The sequence below is a fragment of the Chironomus tepperi genome, unplaced genomic scaffold (assembly GCF_022539635.2).
Source record: "Chironomus tepperi strain 1889 unplaced genomic scaffold, CSIRO-AGI_Ctep_v1 contig_93, whole genome shotgun sequence".
Lineage (NCBI taxonomy): Eukaryota > Metazoa > Arthropoda > Insecta > Diptera > Chironomidae > Chironomus > Chironomus tepperi.
This window is the reverse complement of record NW_027226215.1, coordinates 1197523-1225370: the sequence shown is the minus strand read 5'-3', so window position 1 is coordinate 1225370 and position 27848 is coordinate 1197523. Positions and strand designations below refer to the sequence as shown.

General features: G+C 35.4%; 1 protein-coding gene across 2 annotated transcripts; it reads right to left on the bottom strand.

The window, feature by feature from the left end:
* Positions 1–212: 212 nt before the first annotated feature.
* Positions 213–26957, bottom strand: Lrp4 (LDL receptor related protein 4). 2 transcript variants are annotated; one of them, XM_070635565.1, is made up of 14 exons: positions 26251–26957; positions 25124–25831; positions 24549–24668; positions 22754–22805; positions 8229–8444; positions 7529–8167; positions 7192–7466; positions 6959–7130; positions 6726–6832; positions 6500–6668; positions 4626–6384; positions 3128–4565; positions 2929–3068; positions 213–1791 (listed from the first exon to the last, which is right to left on the bottom strand). In XM_070635565.1, the coding sequence occupies exons 1-14, from the start codon at positions 26327–26329 to the stop codon at positions 1669–1671; spliced, it is 5997 nt and encodes a 1998-aa protein (XP_070491666.1). In that variant the 5' UTR covers positions 26330–26957; the 3' UTR covers positions 213–1668. The 2 variants fall into 2 exon arrangements, with proteins under 2 accessions (XP_070491666.1, XP_070491667.1); XM_070635566.1 differs by lacking the exons at positions 22754–22805; positions 24549–24668; positions 25124–25831; positions 26251–26957 and adding an exon at positions 8963–9103 and having other exon boundaries at positions 281–1791.
* Between the last annotated feature and the right edge of the window lie 891 nt (positions 26958–27848).

Below are 27848 nucleotides of genomic sequence, written 5' to 3'. Positions count from 1 at the left end.
TTTAAACATTTAAAAAATTTGAAAAACTTTTCATTTTTTTCTTAAAAAATTCAAAAATTTCAATCTTAAAATTTTAAAAATTCTAGAAATTTTAAATCTTAAAATTTTTAAAATTTCAAAAAAATTTGGTAAATTTTCAAAAAATCCTTAAAAACCTCCAAACTCCCCAAAACTATTCACAACTTGCAAGAAATCGTAAACTTTTTTTCACATTTTGAATGAAAAAACATTTCTTCAAATTTTTCAATATAATTATAATTTTTTAATTAATTTATAATTTCTATATAATAATTGGAAATACTAATATACAATTGAGATTCTTTTTCACTTCACTTTTTTTTTTGAATATTTACAAGATTTTATTTTTTTTTCTTTTTATTTTAAAAAACTTTTTTTCATCATTTTGTATTTCTCAAAATTTTCTAGTTTTTTTTTTTTGGTTTTCTTTGGCACATATTTCACTTTCTCTGCGTTCCACAGATTTTTTTTTATTTTTACAAATTGGGAAATTTTGTTAGAAAATTGATAGAAATGTTGAATAAAAATTAAAAAGTTTTAATGTCGAGGTGAATATACCCGATTAGCACAAATTATTCATTGCGTCCAATTTTCTGTCGTGTGGCATCCAAGTGGCTGTCACATGGCGACCAAGTGACTGCCATATGACGATCAAGTGGCTGCTATGTGGCTTCCAAGTGACTATCATGTGGCGTCCAAGTGGCTGCCATACAGAGTCCAAGTGGATTTCATATGGCGTACAAGTGACTGCCATATGGCGTCCAAATTGGCAGTTTTCATGTTAATTGCCATAAAAGTTGCAATTTGGATACCATGTGGCCGCTATCTGGATGCCATGAAAAACGTGTGCTTTCCGGGATACACTTAGTCGTAGTTAGACTTAGATTGAGTCTCTTCTGACATAATTATTGAAGAATCAATTGCAAAATCTTGAATAATTCTCGACTTATTAAGCACTGAACATGTTATTTGTCTGTTAGGTACTGCAGTCCTCAATCCAAAGCTCATAGTCGATCCAAGCTTCATATGAAGTCAATTCTAGTTGAGTCGACATTCCCATACAAAATCCGAATCAACTTCGAGCTCTATCTCAAACTAAATTGATTTAAAAACTCACAAACTGCTACAGAAACTTGCTTCCTTTAACTTTAAAAACTTAAAAAATTTCCCTTTTTAAAAATTGAGCTTCAGTTAAAAATTAAAAATTATTTTGCAGAACAAAAAAGGACCAAAAACTTTAATTCCAATAACCAAAGACATTTACGTCTATCTAGTCCATGTTAAATGTCTAAAACAAACCATAAATGTAATTTGGTTATATCTCATCATGTCTACATCTACAGAAATCATTTTTCATCCTCATTCGACCTTCCTTTTTCGCAATTCTTGAGTATTTTTACAAAAATAAATTTTTTTCATCTTTCTGTCCTCAATCAATTGATTATGATCCATTAAATGAGTCATAATCTACCTCAGTTCATCTAAAAAAAATTGTTGTCTGTTTTTCCTTAAAAATTTACAATCTCCTTTCAATCACCTCACAGGCTGTCCTACTATCTACTTACAATTTATCCTGTATTTTTCATCATTTTAAAGTCTTAAAAATTATTTTCATCTTTTGTTTTATAAATAGGAAGATAATTAAGACATTTATCCAATTGTCGATAAGATTGCTGAATGTGATGGCATTGGTGATGGATTTCCTGATGACATCATTGTGGATGATGCTGTCTCTTGTCCGCAATTTAGTACTTTCTCTTCGTATACGCGATCCTGGAATAATTATAGGAAATATAATGAATTAGTTTAGATTTTATGAACCTTAATGCAACAATGTTAAGCAATTGTTTCCAACACTTCACTTTTGTAACTTGTATGAATAGGAACTCAAAAGCCCATAATGGGAAATAATAATTAAATATTTTTTATTAGAATTAATTGATTATCCGATCGGCACATATTGAAATGTTACCATTACGGCGACGAGGTGGCATTATATTTAGAACCAGGGTTAGTAAAAACAGAATCTAGTGCGTTTTGAAAATGTGTCGCATGGAAAAACGTGTGCACAGGGAAAAAGGGGGGAAAATGTAGTACACTTTTTCCACACATATCCACACATTTTTACCACACATGAAAAACAGGATATGCTTTAACAACCCCGCTTAGAACCAAATGGCATCCACTTGAAAAATTTGGTTGTTTTCGATCGGGTTAAAAAGCAATTATTTTCTAACAGCCATTACTCAACACACAGCCATTGAATGTCTGGATCTTTAGTATTCATAGAAATTTAGATATGATTAATTGAGCTAAATTGGGAGTCCAGATGAAAGGAAAACATTACTTTTTTCTGTTATCTGCAGGATATATAAAATCCTGAGAGATTGTACCAAATAACAAATTGCGCTAGCAAGATTTTCACCCTAAAAACGGGTCGAAATAAGTCATCACGAACCCGTTAGGACAACGTTTCATCTCACCCTGAATAGAACGACTTACCGATGCCTTTGTAAAAATGTACATTGTGCTATTCTAATGTAACAACTCACACTTAAAATAGCTACTCAAGCTGAGTTAGCTATCCGAGCTGAGCTAGCTACTTAAGCTACTGAGAGCGCCCTCTATGAATTCACGCTACAAAATCTAGTACTACTTGGAAATCGTCTACTTATAAGAAGAAGAAGAAATTAAGCAGGGCAAGCAAATCAGTGAGCTTGAAGATTCAAAATACTCGGAAACGTTCTAATCTTCTCAGTTGGGGTAAGCAGAATACAACTTCATTAGACAAAGTATAGACCCAGTCAGGTCTAGTCTAGTAGCTACTCAACCCAAACAGTATAAAACTCGACACCCAAATTTTGCATTAAATACCCAAATTAATTCAATTATCCCCATCTAAATCCTTACCTGAGCTTTATCATATTTAAACCTCTTGAAGAATGTGCTCTTGCCAGGCTCATCATTGTAACCTGATCCATTATAATTGGGATTTGAGAACGTTAACCTTGATTTGTTTTTCTCTTTTTTCTTTGAGTGACAAACGAGGACTGAAAAGGAATCAAAATTAAGTTTTTTTTTTCATCAAAAAATCTTAAGAAATGCTTACATAGAATAGCAGACACGACAAGCACTAGCAGTGCTGTCATGATAATAATAATTGCAATCATAATAGACGATTCACTGCTTCGTTGTTGCACAGGATAAAGGTCTTCATTTTTCAAAATCGTTGTCAGTGTTGTTTCGTCACTATCAGGTGGCTTCATGCTGGATTCCTTAATTTCACGTTTGCATGGTCGATCGATGTAATTTGGACATTCACAAACATATCTTTTACCACCAAGGTATAGACATAGGTAAGCACATCCACCATTTGATTCATTACATGGATTAAAGTAATTTGGTTGACGTTCAACAGACACCGAACGTATTTCCAAAGCACCACGAAGATTATGTCTTACTTCCTCAGCATTTGCATTTTGATGACGTGCGACTCGCATTATGGACTTATTAAACCAATCAGAATAGTAGAAGTAACTGTTGGTCAATGTAAATCCAAATGGATGTTCAGCATGATCAATGACTCGCTTCCGATGCTTTCCATCAAAATCAGACATTTCAACACGATCGTGTAAGGCATCAGCCCAGAATAATTTACGTGCCAGGAAGTCAATTGCAAGACCAGTCGGAAATCCTAAATCAGAATTGACAACAACTTTACGATCACTTCCATCCAATAAGCTTCTCTCGATTCTAGCTGAATGTCCCCAATCAGCAAAGAACAGCATGTGCTTATAAACAATCATTGATCGTACATCATCAAGATCTGTCCTCAATAGTGTCTTCCTGTAATTTCCATCAAGTCTCGATACCTCAATCATCTTTAATGCCGAATCCGACCAATAAAGATTATTAGCAATCCAATCGACACACAATCCATTAGGCGTATTCAATCCAGTCGATATAATTGTCTTTATGTCATTATAGTTCTTCATATTAACACGTTTAATAGCATCAGCATTAACATCAGCATAGAATAAATAATTTTTTGTATGATGATAATCAACAACAACAGCACCATGAACACCATCAATAGGTAAAACGACATCAAACATTTCGGGAGTATCGAGGGATATCCTCCCAATACCTGAGCGTAGAGCAATTAATAAATATGAATTTGGTAAGTCCTCGCAGTTCTTTCCATCTTCACGCATTCTTAAGCCAGTTGGACATTGACATGAGTAGCCTTTTGGCTTTCTTAAGCATAAATGTGAACATCCACCATTGTTATTGCCACAACTGTTTACTTCTAGACCTTCATTTGTATTTACAACTTTAACATCCATTAGACCTTCGAGATTGCCTGTTATTATTGTGCGTACTGTCAAGTTGTTCTTGTTGATGGAATGTAGAGCATTTGTCTTCCAGTCAGTGTAGTAGATTTTGGACTTTGTTACTGCAATGCCGTATGGATGCTCTTCATTACGGAAATCGACAATTGTTTGATGGAAGTTGCCATCAAAGTCACACATTTTAATGTGATGAAGCTGTAAATGGAAAGAAGTCATCCTTAGTATATGCCTGCTATGTTCTTAATATCAACTTACCTTAGCATCCGTCCAGTAAAGATTCTTTCTCTGTTTATCAACAGCTAATCCATTAGGCCATCCAAGTTCCGTTGTTATAATCCTTGATCGTCTCTCACCATCCATGTCAGACCTCTCGATTCTTGGCAATGTGCCCCAGTCCGAGAAGAACAAATATCCCATCTCATAATCAATAGCAATAGCACGTGGCGATTCTAGATCTTGCCATACGAGAACTTTTCGATGACTACCTTCAAGTTCCGATACTTCAATGCTTCGTCGACCGGCATCAGTGAAGTAAATTTTACGTGAAATTGAGCATATGACCATACCGTCAACGGAATCCATACTCTCACTTAATATTTGTTGTACATTTTGTCCATCGGCTGAACTTCGCATGATTAGATCTTCAATATTATCAGCCCAATAGATATCACCCGTTACTATATCAACATCGACAGCATAAACATTTGATATTTGAGATAGCGGAAGGACGACATCAATCATGTAATCAATATCTAATGATATTTGACGAATGTCAGTACGATGAGCAAAGATGATGTAACTACTTGGACCATCTTTACATGTTTTATTATCGCCTGTTAATTTCACGCCAATTGGACATGCGCATCGTGTTGATGGAATTGATGATGATGGAATTTCATCAAGTGGACTTAATAAGCACATATGTGAACATCCACCGTTACTTTTACCACATGGATTACGAATATTCTTACGATTACGATGAAATACGCGGATATCCATCAAATCACTTGTCTCAGTTATGATTGACTTACGTTCACGTCCAGTATTCTTATCAGCCATTATTACACTTTGCAGATCCCAATCAGATATGAAAACATATCGATCATAAATGTCGATTCCAAATGGATGTTGAAGACCATCAGCAATTAATCGATTTCGTCCAGTTCCATCAAAATTGACAAATTCTAAAGCTTTCGTACCGGCATCAACAAAATACAGACGATTGTTGGCATAATCAATTGTAATACCATTTGGATATTGGAGATTCTCAGACACAATTGGTGTTCGGTGTGAACCGTCCATTCCAGCACGTTCTATTAATGGATTTTCACTCCAATCACTCCAAAACATTATGCCTTGTAATGGATGGACGACAATGTCACGTGGTTTGAGTAAATTTTGCCATACAAGAAGTGCTCGCTGGTGTCCATCAATGGATGCAACTTCAATGCGATTAGTGCCTGCATCTGTCCAATAAAGCTTATTAGTAATCCAGTCAAGTGCCAAACCAGCTGGTGATACGAGACCGTCCTGAATGACTGTTTCTTGATTACTTCCATTAAGGAATGCTCGATTAATTGTGCTCTTTCCAACATCACTCCAATAGATTCTGTCAGTTCTGCTGCACCAGTCAAGAGCAACTGTCGATTTAAGATTGTCAAGTGGAATATTATTATCGACTTCCTTTGGATTTCTTGACTCCAACTGTTTAATTCGGATGTCCTTCTTTCTAGCCAATATGAGTAATCTATCTGGAACTGTTGTGCATGTCTTTTGATCCTCAAGTAATGTCAATCCAATTGGGCATGCACATCGTCGTGAATTCTTATTTGGCAAGCATAAATGAGAGCATCCGCCTTTAAGCTTCTTCCTATCTTCTGCACATCGATTTTCAAATTTAGGCTGACGAGCTTTATGATAGCTGTGGATATCCATTGGAAAGTGTAAGCCTTCATGAACATGACGGAAGTTCTTTCCAGTCACTTTGTTAGCCGATGAGATTGTCTTTGTGTGCCTGATTATTAAAGGAATTAGAAATTAGTTGCTTAATTATTCAAACTTGGATTCTCTGTGGCATGTCCATGTATGATATTCAGCCACAGATTATCAAAGTTTGACTATTTACTCACCAATCTGTCCAAAATAAGTTATCCTCAAAGATTGTAAGTGCAAATGGATGAGGTAAGTTGTTGCTCAATATTTTCTTCCTGTCACTTCCATCAAGACGTGAATTTTCAATCACGTGATGCTTTGCATCAGCCCAGAAGATCCTGTCTGTTGCAAAGTCGAGGGCTAAGCCTGTAAAATGTAATTTTGATTAAGGAACAAGGCTGGATATTATTTTAATGTTCATACCATTAGGCCAGTAGATTCCATCATTTGTGATTGCTGTTCGTTCACTTCCGTCCATATATGCACGCTCAATTTTAGCATTTGGACCCCAGTCACTCCAGAAGACGAAGCTGTTAATTGTAAGGAATGTTAAGATTCGATATCCCTTTCTACAGGAGCAGGAAGTCAACTCAGATGCTGTATGGAGTTGAGTAGACTCAAGTCCAAGTCGACTTCAAGCTCTGCTTAATACTCACTATTTCCCCGGATGTACAACAATAGCTCGTGGTTTATCTAAGTCATTAGCTGCCAAAACTGCACGAAGTTTACCATCATAAGTTGATACTTCAACTCTACGTGTACCTGAATCAGTCCAAAATATAAGCTCGTGTACCCAATCAACTGACAGTCCGCCGGGACTTTCTAAGCCTGTAAATTGAAAATTTCAATAAATTATCCAGTAAAATTACAATTATCAAGCCTATTTTACCCCATTTAATGACATCCTTAACATTCGTTCCATTAATGAATGACTGCTTAATCACATCAGCCGACACATCAGTCCAAAACAGGAAGTCCTTCTCATAGTGATAGTCAAGTGCAATGGCATTTGGAAGGCCTTTAATGATTGACGTATATTGATTATTACTTAAAGTCACTTGACGTATGTCACCGCGATTTGCCATAATTAATTTAACAGCACCGCCAAGTGCCTTACACGTTCTCAGATCAGGCCGTAAGACATAACCGGTGATGCAACCGCAACTGTAATGGAAATAATTATTAACATGATGTAATGGAAATTTTAATGGAAATCAAAAACCCACATGAAACTTCCGACAGTATTATTGCACGTCTGGCTGCATGGATTATTTGTGAATTCACATTCATTGATGTCATTACACGTGTATCCATCAGCTGCCAACACATAACCGACTTTACATGAGCATTCTTCTTTTCCTGTAACTAAATTTGTGGCACACAACTGTTGACATTTTGTATTGGCTGGACATGGATGAATTGTTGGACAATTTTCCTCATCCTCACCCTGGATGCAGTCCTTGTGTCCGTCACAAATGTGCTTCTGACTTACACAATAATTTTGTCGTCTTTCTCTCGGTGAAATGACTTTCGATGGACATGAAAATTGTCCAATATCGCATTTTACATCACAATCAGCTTCATCCTCACCACGCTTACAATCGGATGTGCCATCACATACCCATGACTTTAAAATACATCGACTATCCTTGCATGTATATTCATCATCATTACATTCACGATTGTTATTTCCAATGTCACTACAATCTTTCTCATCTTCACCGCTGTCACAATCTTGTTCCTGATCACATTTCCATCTGAGTGGTATGCAACGTCCATCATCACATTTAAATTCGTTGGATGTGCAGCTGATGGACTTCTTTGGACAATTTTCTTCATCTGACCAGTCACCACAGTCATTATCACTGGAAGTTAAGGGAAATTATGTAAGTTAGGGATTTATAATTGATATTTTGAAGTTCTCACCCATCACAACGGAATCGCTGAAGAATACAACGACCACCAGGTCCACCCATTCCACCCAATAATCCTTTGCATTTAAATTCACCCTCAGGACAATTTGGCAGTGGAAAATCGCAATTCATCTCATCACTATTATCCTCACAATCTTGTTCGCCATCACATTTAAATGCCAACGATATGCAGCTATCATCCAAGCACTGAAACTCATCATTCGTGCATCTAAAAAAGAGAGAGAAAATGATCATTAAGTATCAAAACTGGAAGCTGAGAGAGATTGGAAAGATTGAAGAGTAAAGAAGAAAAAAAAGTAAGGAACAAACTGCTTCTGTACGAAAAAAAAAATCTATTGAGCCGAGTGGGCGCTCTCTCTCATCATAATATGCGCCGTAAAATGTATCAATGATTTTCATTCATGCTTTTTTTTTGTTTCGCACAAAATTAGATAGAGATTTTTAGTGATGTAAAAAAAAGGAGAATATATAAAAAAAAACACACACAAAACAACGGGGCGGCAGTATGGAAAAGCAACAATAACAGAAAATAGATGCCACCTACGCATCTTTGACATTGAAAATGAGCAGAAGGGAATGGAGAGAAGAAATGGCAATTGATGTAAAGATATTGTTTAAGGTCTTGGACGGAAAGGATAGATAAAGAATGAAAAGTATTAGATGATGAAGCATAAAGATGCATATTGTGGTTAAGGCTTAATGAATGAAAAAATTTAAATTGTTTACATGGTGACTGGAGATTGTTAAGATGCTTAGCTGTTTCATTTTCCTTCTTTTTCTATTGAATCGCCTACAAATTTCCATTTTCTGGCTTTTCCGTTTTTGGAATATTATAAGTTTAATAAATTTGGAAAATATTAATTTTTGAGATTCGGGGAATTTTTTGGAAATTTCGGAGAAGTTCAAGTGGGTTTTTGGATGTTAATAAATCATGGCGTATCTAAAAATATCCCAAAATTCTATTTAAATGCATCAAATTTTGAATAAATTTAGATCAAATTGCCGTGGATTTCTTCTTTTGAATCTTATATCACACTATGCATCACCTAGTACCCTATAATTTTATTATTGCTGTAAAAAGTCTAGAAGAGTCGATTTTGATCTCTTGGAACTAAGACAGGAATCAAACTTATATTTTTCCCTGAAACCACAAAATGAACAGTTGCTTGACCGCTGGTGATCGAGCTATGTGTTATGTTCTTGAAAGAATAGATTAAAAGCCTATCCAAATAACCCTATATGAAGGATGGCAGCCATACAAGCAGCATAGGATTCGTAAGTTTTACAACCTTTCAACTATGAACCCAATAAGCTACAGAATCCAAACAGGATTGATCGTGATAAATGAATGAATTCTGGATAATATGCAAATGTACATCTTGGTATCCAACATTTCAATCAGAAGTGTATTGTCGGTAATTGGTAATTCACAAGCGGTAGCCAGCAATAGGGCTAGCTTCAGAAGCCGACTGAGGGAGGCCATGGATCACTCTTAATCTGTTCGGTCCGCAAAGTAAGTGTATTGTCGTGTAAAGGAAATGAAAAAGCGTCAATGGCCAAGTTGGTTGTAATGTCGGAGTAGAGTCCAAGAATCTGGGGTTTTAAGCTACATGAAGGCTGGTTCGAGGTTAAAGTCTCTGTGATCAAGGGGTTAGGCAATATACTGAATACCTTCAATCCTCTTTTGTGTGAATTCATTGATTCGATTCTCACCAGAAATTGATCTCTCAATCATTCCATAGATTTTTGTCAATCCTGGAACCGTTTCTGCATAAAAATGAGAAAAACGTATCTCCGAGCAAGTATCACAATTTTCTGACGTCACCATTACTACGCCATGTGCTTTATGGAGATGTTTATGACAATTATTCTCACAACCCTCGCAATAAACAACAACAAATCTCTAAACTATCACACAAAAGTCTTCATCAATACATCAAATAACCTTTAAAATCTTAAGACCTTCATCCTCAATCACCCACAAATCTTAACATGTGGAGCAATCCCACTAAACATTTATTTTTTTTTGCTCTAGAATTGCACGTAGTCCAGAAGCACTTTAATAATGTACGTATCCAGCTATAATGTTATTATCTACAATGTCTCATGAACTCCATGGAAATGGAAAGAAATCTCAGAAAAATGACAATCAATTTTCCCACATCTTTGAAAAATCAAGGCTAATAAAATATTTCATACTGAGAGGAGTTCCAATCGAAGGACTTTTTTTTTTTTTCTTGTTCCGAAAAAACTCCCGCATAGAGATTTATTTTACTTATTACTCATTTAATGCATTTTCTTAGTAGAAATCATTATGTTATGTTAGTGGTTGGTCTTGATGTCTTATTTTAGGTATTGAATATTTTTTTGGTGCTTGTTCGTTGAATATTGTTCAAAATTTTGAAACTTAAGATATGATCTTTTAATTGTCCAAAACTGACTCATATCAAGCCTAAATTCAAAAGTCTATAAGTAGTATTAGAATTAGAAACTGGCAGAAGTTATCTAAAGACAGATCCAGCTTTGTACGAACTCAAAATGCGGCAATGGGCCCCCGTGCACATTCGCCAAGGAAGTAAGTAAGTATATTTAGTACAGATCAATTTTACGCTGATTTCAGTTTAGTCGACCAAATTTTATCAAGTTTTTGAACTTAAATTAACCCAACTGTAATTCCTTGAGCGTTGTGCAAATCCTTGTCACATCCACAAGATAATAATGACCACGAAACAATTTAAAAGATCGGCCTCTGATAGGAATCGAACCCATATTATCTACAGATATCTAGCTTGTGGCTTAGCCACTTGAATGCAGAATAAGGCTTCCCAAAGTCTCAGTTTCAAAAACCAATTCGAGAATCTGGAACCGAGACTAACACTACAGTGGAATTCTTCGAATTCTCGAAAGATCTTCAGATTGAAGCCAGAATATCAAGGTCTCGGTATCGAGAACTCTTAGACAGTGGCCTTCCTCTCATATAGGTATACTCGCCTTTATATGGTTTGACATTCCAGCTTTCATTCTACTCCGAAATTACACCTACTAAAGCGTCTAGTAAAACATTTGAAATCAGTGTTTGTGTGAATTAAAGAGTTAGATCTCAAGAAACAAAAGGGGACAATTAGAGCTTTAAGTTGAATCGGATTTTCTACAGTAGCGTCCAAAAATTTGCGGACAAGCAATATTTTTTCTTATTTTGATTATAAAATCCGTTTAAATGCATGAAATTGAATGCGGTTTTCAGTGTTTAATTATTCTTTAAAAACTACATTTTAAAAAACATACATTTAGTTGGAAACATTTGTTAATTATACTATAAAAATTTTTTTTTATTTAATGAGACGGTCAAAAATTTGCGGACAAAGCTTTTTGTTACGATATTTTTAACAGTCCTTATCAGATCAACAAGGTTTGATTCTTTTTTTGATCTTTGTTGATTGCTTTTAAAAAAAGGAAATCACATTTCCAAATTGAGCGTGCTGCATTCCAGCTACGGACCTTAAAACATTTTATGGTTAGGCCGCAAGTTTTTCTCAAAAATTTTCACTTTTCTTGCAGTTAAAGTAAATGTTTTTATACTCGATTAATAGCATTTTTCATGCACTTTTTAACAATATACAACACATAAGGTTTCCTTGAAAACAGACATCAAATTCAAAGAAAATATGTAAAAAATGCAAGATGGCGGCTCATCAAAGATTACTTTACTTACTTACTTACTTTACTGGAACCATGCTCCGACTTGGAGCCTAGGTTATTACAAAAGGCCTTCCATCTGACTCTGTTACTGGCCACATCACAAAGCTTGTATAAATTCTCTGTTTTGACATCTAATTGACATTCCCGCATTACTGTTCTACGCCAAGTTGCCTTTGGAGCACCAGGGCGTCTCTTTCCTTGTGGATTCCATCCAAGCGCGGTGAAACAGGTTTGTGTTTCAATCCCATTTACGACACATTCTCTAGTGTTTCGTTTTCGTAGCGTGTGTCCTATCCATCCATACTTCCGTTTGAGGACTTCCCGATTAATGTCTTCCTGACCAGCTCTTTGCAGCAGTACTTGGTTTGACGGCCAATCAAGTGGATCACCAGTCCACCATACTCTGAGTATATGTCTATAGCAGCGATTCACAAAAACCCGTAACTTTTGTTGTATGTTTGTAGTTACAAGCCACGTCTCGCATCCATAAAGCAGCACCGACTTGACACATGCATTAAAGATCTTCATCTTCAGTGACTTGCTTATGATGGTGGATTTCCATATGTTCGAGAGTCTCATAAATGCACCTCTCGCCTTCTGTATCCTTTGGTCCACGTCCTTCTTCGTACCGCCATCTGCTGAGATGTTACTGCCGAGATACGTAAAATGCTCAACTCGGTTTACGACTTGTCCACTGATAATCATTGGGCTATTGTTCCTCGCGTTGACTCGAATCTCTTCCGTCTTTTTGACGTTGATGACAAGGCCTACTTTTGCTGATTCCAATTCGAGATCTCTGAGCTTCCCTTGCATGTCCTGATGGGTATGTGCCAACAAACACGCGTCGTCGGCGTAGTCCAAGTCTTCCAGACGATCATTTAATGACCAAACGATTCCTCTTGGCTTTCCTCTCGTCGCCGAACGCATTACTTTGTCCATAATAACTAGAAAAAGTAATGGTGACAGTAGATCTCCTTGTCTGACTCCAGTTAGTGACACAAACGACTCTGATTGTACCCCATCGTGCAACACTCTGCATCTAAATCCATTATAAGCTTCACGTATCAGCCTTATGAGCTTCTCGGGAACTCCTAAATTTCGAAGTTCAGTCCAGATGCATTCCCGATCTATTGAGTCGAATGCCTTCTCGTAGTCTACAAAAACGAGGTAAAGTGCTGATTGCCACTCGACTGACTGCTCTACGATGATCCTCAATGTGCTAATTTGATCGATGCACGATCTGTATGGACGAAAGCCTGCCTGCTCCTTCCTCAATCTCGTTTCGATTGGTTCCATTAACCTCTGCAGTATCACAGACATAAACACTTTACTTACAACTGACAGGAGTGTTATTCCTCTCCAGTTATTGCAGCAACTCAAATCTCCTTTCTTAGGAAGTTTAATTATTAAACCCTCCTTCCAGTCTTCGGGATATTGCTCTAGTGACCATATCTCGTCAAATAGTGGCTTAAGTATGCTTGCGGTAGCATTTACATCAGCTTTGAGGACTTCAGCTGGTATCTCATCCATTCCTGCAGCTTTGCCGTTCTTCAGTCTTCTTACAGCATCGATAATTTCCTTCTTTGTAGGAGGTCGAATGTCTACTGGCAAAGCCGGTGGGTTTGCAACCTCTTCCACACATATGCCATCACGTTGCACATTTAACACTTCCTCAAAATGCTCTTTCCATCTGGCTGCTTGTTCATCGATGGTGACTAATACTTTTCCATCTTTTGACTTGATTGGTACTTGCTTCTTTCCTGACTGGACACCAAGCTCTTTTATGGTGCAATAAAGGTCCTTCATATTCCCAGAGTCTGAAGCTGCTTGTGCTCTTTCTGCAAGTTCATTTAAATGTCGCCTCCAGTCGTTTCTTATTTGCCTTTTGACTCTCTTATTCAACACTGAGTATTGCTTATTCAATTCGGTAGCTCTCGACTCACCAGCATTCAGGAGCTCCACATGTACTTCCTTCCTTTGATCAATGGTATTCCAGGTGCTCTCACGAATGTAGTCCTCACGCTTGTTTTGCTTTTTCCCTAACTCACTATCGCAGGCGCTTACAATTCCTTCTTTGATTTGCCTCCATTTTCCGTCGATAGAGTTGTTATCGCCATTCGAGATACTTTCCTTCATTTTGGCGACAAATCGGGATCTGGCTGCAGTAGACTTGAGTTTTGTGAGGCAAAACTTCTTTCTTGTCTGAGCGATCTTCTTTACACGCTTAAAATAGAACCTAAGCTTCCCGATTATTAGATGGTGATCGGATCCAACATCGGCTCCACGCTTATTGCGGACATCCAGCAGTGCTTTGCTCCATTTCCGGCTGATGCAGATGTGATCAATCTGGTTCTGGTCGCGTCGATTCGGTGATTTCCATGTTACTTTGTGGCAATTCTTATGAGGGAACAGAGTGCCACCAATCACCAAGTTGTGACTTCCACATAGTCCAATAAGTAACTCTCCATTCTCATTTCGCACCCCTAGTCCATGCTTGCCCATGACATGCTCAACATCTTCATTTGAATCACCTACTTTGGCATTGAAATCTCCCAACAGCAATACCATATCTTGCTTCGGAACCTTAGCCAGGGTCTGGTCAAGTTGACTATAAAAAGCTTCCTTAACCGTCATTTCCTTGTCTTCAGTGGGAGCGTAGCACTGAATAATTGTAAGCTTCTTATACTTCATAAGTAGTCTTACTCTGATAATCCTGTCTGATACGGGCTCCCACTCTAGAATTGAGTCTCGAACTGCCTTGCTTAGGAGAATCCCAACTCCTCCACTGTGCTCGGTTTCCTTTCCAGAGTACAACAGTAGAGTACCGCACGGTGATGTCATTTGACCAACGCCCGTCCACCTCACTTCACTCAGCCCTAGCACATCCAGCCCATATCTACTGAATTCTTTGTTCACCTGTGCCAGCATGCCTTTCTGGAAGAGTGTCCTGATATTCCATTGTCCAATCGTTGTCCGTGTTCGTAAGCATTGGGTTGTCGTTGTTAATCCAGTCCTATTATCCTTTTGTAATTTTCTTTGTACAGTTTAGTTTCGGATATAGCAAGTTGTAAACCTACTATACCTAGCCTGTTTGTGGGGCTGCCACCCTACAGGCGAGGAGTTTGAATAGGCTTTTAATCTATTCTTTAAAGTACTTATTCCGGCACAGCTTCGGTCGCCAGCGGTGTTCTTAGTGAAAACAGGAAGTACCACGAGAAGGTGAAACACTTGACGATTGGTCAGTCACCGAGTCAGATCGACGACCTCCCCAACTTCCCCATCAAAGATTACAAAAGTTTTAATTATTCAATGATTAGGACTTTTTGTGGAATTTTTTGAGTTTGAATCTTTAGATTAGAATTGTTTCAACTTAAAACAATAAATTTTACTGGCGTTTTCCAGCTTTTCATAGGGAAATAGGTCGTTCAAAGATGTGACATATTGAACATTCAAAGGAGAGAAAATTCAAAAATAAAGTTTTTCATTATTTAGACTATTGAAAGATGGTCAAAATGGATTTTTTTCATTGTAAACATTTAAAACATAACAAATAAATGCTTAAGAGATTTTAATTTGAAGTATAAAAAACAAAATTAAAAATAATTTTTTTTCTCTAAGAACGATAGAAATACTCTATATTTTAACTGTATTTTATTCGGGGGACTTCTCTTGACCGTAGTCAAGAAAGAACTAACTCTGATCTTGAGCGTAGCCAAGATAGAACTAAGTAGGGTTGGGCAAATATTCGAATATATTCGAATATATTCGAATATGAACAAAAAAATATTCGAATATATTCGAATGCATATTCGAATATGCATTATTCAAAAAATTTCCGTTGCATTTGGTTTATTCAAAGAGTCATTTCTAATTGCATTTGTGAAGTATATAATTTCATACAAAAGTTGATCAAAAATCCTTTTTTTGCTTATTTTAGGCAAAAAATTAGAAATTCTTAGTAAATTTGGGTTAAACATGTATCTATGACTTGGAATAATGTTGTTATGAAAGAATAATTATGCATTAATACAATTTTATTAAGAATTTCTAATTTTTTGCCTAAAATAAGCAAAAAAAGGATTTTTGATCAACTTTTGTATGAAATTATATACTTCACAAATGCAATTAGAAATGACTCTTTGAATAAACCAAATGTAACGGAAATTTTTTGAATAATGCATATTCGAATATGCATTCGAATATATTCGCATAAAATATTCGAATATTTGTATTCGAATATATTCGAATACGATTTTGCCCAACCCTAGAACTAAGTGATCTTGACCGGAGTCAAGATAGAACTAACTAATTTGGTTTAACAATTCTAAACTTATATACTAGATTTCTTATCTCTAAAGGAACAGATAATGTAATGAATCATTATCTGTTATCGATGGTTATAATATTACCACCGTCTTAGTTAAAAATTTCTGTATGAAAGGAAGAAATGTTGTTTGTTCCATTTTGAAACTTTCGACTTTTCATTTTTCCTCTAACTTGCAAATACTTTATTAAAATTTTTATACTTTTCTTCCAATGCGTTTTTCTCTCGACTTTTGGATTTTTTTTTTAAATAACTCTTAATCTTCTTTTAAACACACGAATCTATTCATGATTCATCTTTTCTATGCAATTTCTTTGCATTTATCTTTGGATGGGTTGATAGAAATCGTTGAGCTGATAATTTTCCCTTATCTTAGCTTCCTGAAATTACAAATCCAGTAACTGTCGAACACTAACAGTACTGATATGTAATAACTAATTTCTTCATTATATCCTTTTTTGTTAGATTGTTAAATGATGTCATCTTATTTTGTGTAACCCATTGAGGTTTATATTATTCTTTAGATGAGTAATTTTCTTATCTTCTCTAAGTTTCTTCTCTTTGTTGCAGGTCTACTCAAAATTTGCGATAACATGATCAAACATGTCAATTCTGATGTTTGTTGGTCAAATTATGTTTGAGGATTTCGTTGATTCATACTGCGATTATGCTTTTTAATAATTAACTGTAATCATTGTATGATTAGGTCTTCTTTGCAAGCTATCTCTCCTTTGTTGATAAAATGATGTTTTAAGTTGAAATGATCCTATGATTCATTTGGTTGAGTTAGATGTCTGAAGTATTGTTTAAATGAATGATGTCATCGAATGAATTTTCAATTCTTATTGTTAATTACACGCTTTTATTCAAGTCACTCTGTTTGTCTGCGTCAAATCTTGGAATCGATTTTTCGACCACTTCTGTTGCTCCTATTGAGCTCAAAATTTTTCTACATGTGTATTCTCGATGACAATACAATATTTAGGCATTTTGAAATCTCAAGAATTCTTAATTATGCTATAATTAATTAAACAAAATTTGAGATGGGAAAAAATCCGAAGTCAATTAAGTATATTTCTAATATACATGAATTAGACCATATATAAGGTTGAAATTAGTTTCCATGATTTATTGTGCATTGATTAATAATACCAGCTATTAATTATGTTAAATATAGTATTCGTTCAAAGGATTTTCGGAAGAGAAAAAACAAAGCTAAGTATTTTTCTCATGGAATATTTAAAATTCAAAAAACCGTTATAGTTTGAATCTTAAAATACCGTTAAATTAAAATGAAATTTCCATCAATTCCACCAATTTATTCAGTAATAGTGAATCGGGACATAATGAATCTAGATCTTGATATTATGGAAATAGTGTGACTGGATGTAAACAGAATCTTAACATAATGTGCCTGGATGTTACTGGATCTTGATAAACTGCATAAATATGGTGCTGGATGTTACTGGATCTTCCTAAACTGTATAAATATGCTTCTGGATGTTACTGGATCTTGCTATACTGTATAAATATGATGCTGGATGTTACTGGATCTTCCTAAACTGTATGAATACGGTGCTGGATGTTACTGGATCTTCCTAAACTGTATGAATATGGTTCTGGATGTTACTGAATCTTGCAATATTGTATAAATATGGTGCTGGATGTTACTGGATCTTCCTAAACTGTATGAATACGGTGCTGGATGTTACTGGATCTTCCTAAACTATAAATACGCTTCTGGATGTTACTGGATCTTGCTATACTGTATAAATATGATGCTGGATGTTACTGGATCTTCCTAAACTGTATGAATACGGTGCTGGATGTTACAGGATCTTCCTAAACTGTATGAATATGGTTCTGGATGTTACTGGATCTTGCTATATTGTATAAATATGGTGCTGGATGTTACTGGATCTTCCTAAACTGTATAAATACGCTTCTGGATGTTACTGGATCTTGCTATATTGTATAAATATGGCTCTGGATGTTACTGGATCTTGCTATACTGTATAAATATGATGCTGAATGTTACTGGATCTTCCTAAACTGTATGAATACGGTGCTGGATGTTACTGGATCTTACTATACTGTACAAATATGGTGCTGGATGTTACTGGATCTTCCTAAACTGTATAAATACGCTTCTGGATGTTACTGGATCTTCCTAAACTGTATAAATACGCTTCTGGATGTTACTGGATCTTGCTATACTTTATAAATATGATGCTGAATGTTACTGGATCTTCCTAAACTGTATGAATACGGTGCTGGATGTTACTGGATCTTCCTATACTGTACAAATATGGTGCTGGATGTTACTGGATCTTCCTAAACTGTATAAATACGCTTCTGGATGTTACTGGATCTTGCTATACTGTATAAATATGATGCTGAATGTTACTGGATCTTCCTAAACTGTATGAATACGGTGCTGGATGTTACTGGATCTTCCTATACTGTACAAATATGGTGCTGGATGTTACTGGATCTTCCTTATCTGTATAAATATGGTTCTGGATGTTACTGGATATTGCTATACTGTATGAATATGCTGCTGGATGTTACTGGATCTTTCTTAACTGTATAAATATGGTTCTGGATGTTACTGGATCTTCCTAAACTGTATAAATATAGTGCTGGATGTTACTGGATCTTGCTATACTGTATAAATACGGTGCTGGATGTTGCTGGATCTTACTATACTGTACAAATATGGTGCTGGATGTTACTGGATCTTCCCAATCTGTGATCTATACACAGTCGGACGAACGAAGCGAAGTGGAGTCCGACACTACTGTGATCTATACACAGTCGGACGAACGAAGCGAAGCGAAGTGGAGTCCGACACTACTGTGATCTATACACAGTCGGACGAACGAAGCGAAGCGAAGTGGAGTCCGACACTACTGTGATCTATACACAGTCGGACGAACGAAGCGAAGCGAAGTGGAGTCCGACACTACTGTGATCTATACACAGTCGGACGAACGAAGCGAAGCGAAGTGGAGTCCGGCACTACTGTGATCTATACACAGTCGGACGAACGAAGTGAAGTCCGGCTCTACTGTGATCTATACACAGTCGGACGAACGAAGCGAAGCGAAGTGGAGTCCGGCACTACTGTGATCTATACACAGTCGGACGAACGAAGCGAAGCGAAGTGGAGTCCGACACTACTGTGATCTATACACAGTCGGACGAACGAAGCGAAGTGAAGTGGAGTCCGGCACTACTGTGATCTATACACAGTCGGACGAACGAAGCGAAGCGAAGTGGAGTCCGACACTACTGTGATCTATACACAGTCGGACGAACGAAACGAAGCGAAGTGGAGTCCGGCACTACTGTGATCTATACACAGTCGGACGAACGAAGCGAAGCGAAGTGGAGTCCGGCTCTACTGTGATCTATACACAGTCGGACGAACGAAGCGAAGCGAAGTGGAGTCCGGCACTACTGTGATCTATACACAGTCGGACGAACGAAGCGAAGCGAAGTGGAGTCCGACACTACTGTGATCTATACACAGTCGGACGAACGAAACGAAGCGAAGTGGAGTCCGGCTCTACTGTGATCTATACACAGTCGGACGAACGAAGCGAAGCGAAGTGGAGTCCGGCTCTACTGTGATCTATACACAGTCGGACGAACGAAGCGAAGCGAAGTGGAGTCCGGCACTACTGTGATCTATACACAGTCGGACGAACGAAGCGAAGCGAAGTGGAGTCCGGCACCACTGTGATCTATACACAGTCGGACGAACGAAGCGAAGCGAAGTGGAGTCCGGCACTACTGTGATCTATACACAGTCGGACGAACGAAGCGAAGCGAAGTGGAGTCCGGCACTACTGTGATCTATACACAGTCGGACGAACGAAGCGAAGCGAAGTGGAGTGAACCGTCACCGAAATATTTTAAGTATTTACGTAAACGAATTGAATACACATGGGTCGAAAAATCTATTACTTGATATGACTAAAAAGAATAAAATAAATTTATATAAAAAAAAACTTTTTTTAAAAAGTACACGCTTTTATTCAAGAGTGAACTAAAAAGAAGAAAATAATTTTTTTCCGGACACACAAATATAAAACAAAATTTTTAACTAAAAATAAAAGCGTGGGGCGCTCATAATAGACATAATGTTATACATTCTTAGTTACTTGTACATTCAAGCCCCCTAATCAACAAGCTATAACAAGAAGATTTGCTCCAATAGGTATTAATATGTAAAATGATAAGATTCTAAATTTACTTCATTTCAAATAAGTATAACCTACACAGCACTAACAAGAAAAGTTAAATTAGTGCTTAAAAATAATTAGGAAATTGTAAGTATCACGAACAGACAAAGAGCATGCTCATAAAATTGAGCATGCTCAGTTAAATTAATTGATTATATATATAAGCACACTCATTAAAATGAGAATATTCATTGTCTGCTAGAGTATGTGACTACTGTATACGGTAAATGCATACATACAATTTCAAGACTATGTCCAAGTAACTAAGAATGTATAACATTATGTCTATTATGAGCGCCCCACGCTTTTATTTTTAGTTAAAAATTTTGTTTTATATTTGTGTGTCCGGAAAAAAATTATTTTCTTCTTTTTAGTTCACTCTTGAATAAAAGCGTGTACTTTTTAAAAAAAGTTTTTTTTTATATAAATTTTTTTCCATTTAAATTGTTGATTTTTGTTGAATTTCTCCTCTTTCTTTTCCATTTTTTCAATTGTTTTCCTTTTTTTGCGTTTAGGTTTTTTTTTCACACCCGCCATATTAAGAATTTTAAAATATAATGTCAGAATGCTTGTGAACCTTGCCACTTAGTATCATTCAAAAATATTTAAAATCTTAACATGGCGTGATAACTATCACTTTGGAAATGTGTACTACATTCCAATTCCTTTTACCGCTGCCACCATATTAAGAACGATAGAAATACTATATATTTTAACTGTATTTTATTCGGGGGACTTCTCTTGACCGTAGTCAAGAAAGAACTAACTCTGATCTTGAGCGTAGCCAAGATAGAACTAAGTGATCTTGACCGGAGTCAAGATAGAACTAACTAATTTGGTTTAACAATTCTAAACTTATATACTAGATTTCTTATCTCTAAAGGAACAGATAATGTAATGAATCATTATCTGTTATCGATGGTTATAATAAAAAAAAATTTTTATAGTATAATTAACAAATGTTCCCAACTAAATGTATGTTTTTTAAAATGTAGTTTTTAAAGAATAATTAAACACTGAAAACCGCATTCAATTTCATGCATTTAAACGGATTTTATAATCAAAATAAGAAAAAATATTGCTTGTCCGCAAATTTTTGGACGCTACTGTAGATGTAGTTGTGAGACATACCAAATCTCTGAAGCAATCCCCTCATAAATTAGACGATTTACCATCTATATTAGTGTATGAAGTCTAGCTAATAACAAATTCAAAGCCAGATCACTAATTTTTTTAAATAGTGGGGTAAATATTGAGTTGTTTAATTCCTTCAAATCATTCCTAAAATCCAATTTTAATGACATAAAAAAATGCGCTAAAATAAAGTAATTCCAAATTGATGTAGACTATTGTAATTCTTATTCATTTTTATCCATTAAACACCCACAGTCAGATCAATTTTCTTTCACCCCTTCTTCTTGACATTCTCATTATCTTCATCATCGAATAAAAATAGTTAGTTGAAAAGAAGAGAACAGATAAACTTTTTTTCATCACCATCATGCGGTGGGATGTATAAAAATAATAATAATAATAAATGTTTTAAAAATGAATGTGAATTAGTGAATTATTGATCATTATCTCCTGTTTATGACATTAATTCCCTCCAATAGTTTAAGATGTCGATGGGGATAGTATTGGATTTGGTCATAACGGTGGTATCACCTTTGGTGATATCATAAAGTGTAGAAGAGATAGACTTGTTTTTAGACATTCCCTACGAGCGGCAATGGGCTCTAGTGCGCCCCAACCAAAGAAGTAAGAAGCAAGTTTGTAAGTAGTGAATAGGAATATCCGAAAATCCTGATTCAAGACAGATTTGAAGAAAATTTGCCCTCAGGTCAGAGTAAAGTTGACAGAATTAAGATGACAAAGCCAAGTCATCCGACCTGGAACTAGATTGTTGGCTATTTCTGCACAGTGTGCTTTCGAGATTGGCATCATGGGTATATAGGAGATTGGCAGATGGATGCCAGCCATAAAGCCAGCTTTGAGAGACGTCTAAAGCAGGGGTCACAATTGATCTGTAAGACCAATGATAGAACCAGCTTTAGGAGACGTCCAAGGAAGGTCATGGATCAAAATTGACCTATATGACCAGAAAAGTAAGTTAGCAAGTAAGTTGAAGTATCCCTTAACAAACAATAAGCACCAAACCACCATGTGAGCTACGATGACATCACAGTCATGCTCATTGTATGTTACAGATTAATAATAACACATAGTGGAACTAAGGAAACTTACGTTCTTGTACAATTCGATTCATCAGATCCATCGCGACAATCATTGTCTCCATCTAAATGTGGAATGAGGGTAGAAAAAAAAGATAATTATAGAAAAATGTTTATCAAGCATTAGAAGTTATGTCAATTAATTGTACTGAATAAATAAATCCACATTTCTCATTTATTAATTACTATAGATATTCGGTTGACTTGACGATAAGTAGTGAGAAGAACACGAGCATAGATATTATTTATGAACAATTTTTAGTGAAATTCTTGTCATATATTTGATGACTTTAGAGTGCAAATATTATCTTAAAATGTAGTTGTTAGTGGATATTTCTATATATAGTCACTGAAATTTGATACTTTTTTAGCCATCAATTTTTATTCGACTTTTAAGGATGAATGATTTTATTTTTATCTTAATGTTATTCTTAATAGCAATCATGTGCTTGAAAGTGAAGTGATTTAAATTAAACAAAGGAATAGAAAGAGAAATTAAAGCTGAGATGGAACTGATCAATCATTTGTTATTGGTTTTGATCATTTTCTAATCAGTTCCATACCCGAATGGACAAAAATACGTTAGAACTAATCATCAACTAGACATTAACTTGTCACCAATTGTTTATAACGTACTTTTGACTACTCGGGATACTCTGTCAGGGAGGATGATTTTGGAAACGCCACCCAGAGGCGGCATACATTTGGTGATAATAAAAGAGGTTTAGCGGAGCCTTTATTTGTGTTGCTCGGACTATAGATATGCAAAGTGATTTCAAACATCATTGAGAAGTGCTGGAATATTTTGGGATTTTTAAGAGTTTCCATAGCTTGATTAAATCCCAATTCCAAATCAAATTTCCCTTTTGATTCACAAAAAGAGACTTAAAGTTTTTGATAATTAGGTGTGCATATATCGTAATTTTATGATTCAATAAATCTCACATTTGAATCTTTTGATTATTTTCTAATGTCACATAAAGTTATTCATCGAGGATTTAGTTTATAGGCAAAACTACGCAACAATTATTTTAGTCATGGTAATGTCGTTTTTGATTTGAATTGGATATTATTTGGTGAAATTTTGTTAAGTATGTATAAAGGTGCAAAACTGGTAAAACACATTTTAAGCTATTTGATAATTTTTTAGCCAGGATGCAGATTTAGTGACAGTTCTACATCCTTAATATCCCGCTCTTGTAGATGGTAAAAGACCGTAAAAGATCTCGTGGAAGAACTTTTAGAAGGAAGCTGTCGATTGAGACAGTACTGATTGAATGCATGTCCCGAATACCAAAAGTCGATTAATCTATCCAAAATATAGCTGGTAAAAAGGGGATTTGCTGTACTGTGCCGTTAAATTCGGGTGTCGAATTTTAACTGAATCCGGTTAGGTCAGAGTTACACCAGCCTGGAATCGAATTTTGGATCGATTAATCGATTTGTTCCATGAGGGAGACCATAGATCACAGTTGATCTTTACAGCCAGCGAAGTAAGTAAGGAAGTAATCGATTTGTTGCAGTCAGCTGCACTCATAAGCACACTCATTTAGTTATGGATGTTAATTGTCTTTATTTGAGGATATAATACTTTATCACTCTATTTTCATCACAATCATCCAATTGTTGACAGCTCAAAATACTCAAATAAAATGTATTATAGTTACTTTCTCTAATTTTATCAATTTCACTTGCACATAATTATCCACTTAAATCAACTCCTACTTCGTTCTTATTTACTAAACATCGTCAAGTCAATCAGCTAAAAAAGTCAAAGCAAAACTCATCAATTTAGTTAGACTACTCACCGCACATCCATTCCTGAGGAACACATAATCCATTGTTGCATTCAAATTGATCATCCGAACAATTAGTTTTGGCTCCACAATGCGTTTCATCCGTAAAGTCATTGCAATCGTCATCGCCATCTTTAAAATTAAATAATTATTATTAATTGAGTTGAAACTATGTTTTTGGATGTTATAGGAGAAGGAAGAAGTTGGTGACAATGTGGACTGTGTTGGAACTTGTTGACTCTTTAGGCAGGCAAAGTCAATTGGGCATTTATATGCAATTTAGAGGAATTTAATCAAAATTGGAAGGAACCTGATCAATTCATTTGATGATAACTGTGCCATGGATCCTTTAATGCTCAGTCACAGATTCATATCCGATGTAGAGCCTTAAAGGATCCGCTGCAAAACCTTCTTCACTTGAGTCTCTCAGGCTAACTCATATTAGATAACTCCAAGACTTCAGCTTGACTGTCAAGCTTTAAAATCACAAAATTCTCATAAATATCCACAAATATCCAGCCATAGTCACATTTCTTCACCAATTTCCTTCATCACTAATAACATTTCACATCTACAACACAACTTACCACACAGCCAATCTTGCTTAATACAAATGAACGTATTTGGACACATTATATGCTGCGATAAAGTATTTCCTTCACATTCACTTTTCATTTTCTTAATCATTTCCTCCGTAACTTCACATTCCTCTTCATCTTCCGAATCTGGTCCACAATCAATTTGACCATCACAATGTAAATCACTGTGTATGCATGAGCAACTTTTTGAACAAAAGAATTCAGTAGGGCCACATTTAAGATCACATTCAACGGATGGTGTTCCTGAGCTTTGATGATTACTTTCAAGCATTGTCTCCTCATCAAAAAGTATGTCATCTTGTGGTGAGAAAATTTTATCACGACTAATGCCAATGCCACCTGGATATGACGAATCTTCACGTCTTATACCAAATTGTGATCGTATTGGATCAGTTATGGATGGAACATGCATAGGCGAATTTTTTGATCCAAATCTCATATTTGGATAACTTGGTGGCTTATGTGAATTTGTAATTGGTGATTGTGGCGCGTGATGATGTATGACCATAACACCATAATCGCCATGATTCTCACGATGTAAACGATTTGTTATTTGCTCTTGCTTATCTCGATGAATTTTACTGAATGTATTCTCATTTGTACTACGTAATGTTCCAGATCCATATGTGTTTCGTGCAGCACCATTATAGTCATTCTTTACAATATCTGGTAGATCAGTGACATCGTCACAAGTGACTGAAAATGAAGGAAATTAAAGGTATTAATTATTATGCAATTTTTTTGTGTCTATATGCTGAAATTTTGATAAGATGTCGCAGTTACTGCAATAAAATTTCGCCTACTCATGAAAAAAAATCCATCCATTATTCATAAAACTTTTTTTTTCATGCCTTTTTTTTCATTTCTTTTCCTTTCAATCAAACGGCCTCGAGAAATAAAAAGACTGAAGACTGGTTGGTGTACCATGCACTTTATAGCGCATGCGTTAGACTCGAAAAAAAGATTTTTTTTTTTTTGGTACAGAATCCCAAATCGATACTTCATCCGAGGAAGCATCAAGCATCCCACGGACAGAAAAAAAAATTTTTTTCTTTCTTTTTTGAAAGATTTTTGCGTTTTAATTGAAAGTCTTTTTTTTGGTGGATATTCCTTACCTGATCCAATCGCATAAATTGACAGTAATGCTGTCGTTAAAACATAAAACATTCTTTGGATGATCTTGATATATTTCATTGAAAGCTTCCGATGTGAAGCTTCTTTTTTTTGGGGTTGAAATGGAAAATTTTTTTTGAATTTTTTTCTTTCAACTTTTTTTTGAATTTTTTTAAACTTTTAACTTTAAATTCCTGTACAATTTGAAAGTTCTTGAGTAGCTGTTGATTGATTTTTCAATAAATTCGATCCTTTCGATCGCTGATGGATAAAAATCTTCTCTTATATCCTTGTCGCATTATTAATCATTTATATTAATTTAATTAATAATTTTAATTATTTTTTTGTGGCTTTTAAATCACAAAATAAAGCTCAAAAGTTCACATAACGTCTATAATTTCATGGATAGACTAACGAAAAAAAAAAGGATGTAGGGTGTGTTAAGATTTTTTCTTCCTTTTTTTCACAACAACAACAATAATAAAAAAAAAATTGAAATTTAATCCTCAATTTTCAGCAATAATTTCAATATTTTATGGATTTCTAATGCATCCTTAATATCCAGACTCAATGTGCAATAGTTTTTTGATAAATTTTAACTTTTTTTATCACTTTTTAGTAAAAATTTCTTCTTCTTTTATATCAAAAAAATTTTCAATAGCTCGCAATTCTGTTCTGTATGTCTTGCTGCTTATTTTTTATTATTTCACAAGCGCGATCCGAGTGAGACTGAAGGTTGAAGATGAACAATTTTGTTCCCAACTTTGTAAAAATGATGCTTAACGAGTGGCTTTCCATTCGGAAAAAACATTTTATTCTCTCTCATGCTCAATGTTCATGCTCATCCATCCTCTCATATTTCTCATCAAATTTCATTCATTGATGATTTTTAAGCGACAGTCGCTCCTTGTCTTTTTTTTTGATATTTTTACTTTTTGATGAATCATAAAAGTCATGCCAATCGTGCTCGACTGACGAAACTGAAAACAAAAAGGTTGTGTGCCTGTAAAAATATCATCTATGAAAAGTGAGTCTTAATGAATGACCGCATGAATGGTGGTGGTCGTGTGACTTGTTTATTTACAAAAATTGCGTATTTATTCTCGTTTTTCGACAGTTATTTACGGATGTTTTTATTACATTGGACGAAAAACTGAAAATTTCTCATTCGTGCGTATTTTCATTAAGAGTATGTCAAGGCACATCAAAAGTGATGATTGGGAAATCTGTGAAAAAAATTATTTGTTTTTCTTTTCTGCATCGCTCTTATTTTGATGATAACTGTTGATTCATATTCCAGTGGATCCTGAAAGCTTGCTTATTGGAAGGATTAGCTTTGCATCATTTGGAGCTTTAAAGGACGGAAGCTTTTGATTTATTTGAAAATTGTGACCGTTAAGGAAATTTTTTATTGATTTTTTAATCAAGCTTTACTGTGACTCAAAATGGCTCTCCATTTGTATAAAGTTACAAACTGAAGATTGTAGATTTAATTACAAATTGAATGAATTTTCATAAATCAATCAAACTTAACGACTTTTTAGATTCACATAAACGATTTTAAATGCTTTCTTTTGATCTCACTTATGATACTGAAACT

Coding starts and splice junctions, on each gene's coding strand:
- Lrp4 (XM_070635565.1), bottom strand. CDS start 26,329: ATGAAATATATCAAGATCATCCAAAGAATGTTTTATGTTTTAACGACA. Junction 7,131..7,191: donor TAAGGATGTCATTAAATGGG/GTAAAATAGGCT, acceptor TTCAATTTACAG/GCTTAGAAAGTCCCGGCGGA. Junction 3,069..3,127: donor TGTCGTGTCTGCTATTCTAT/GTAAGCATTTCT, acceptor ATTCCTTTTCAG/TCCTCGTTTGTCACTCAAAG.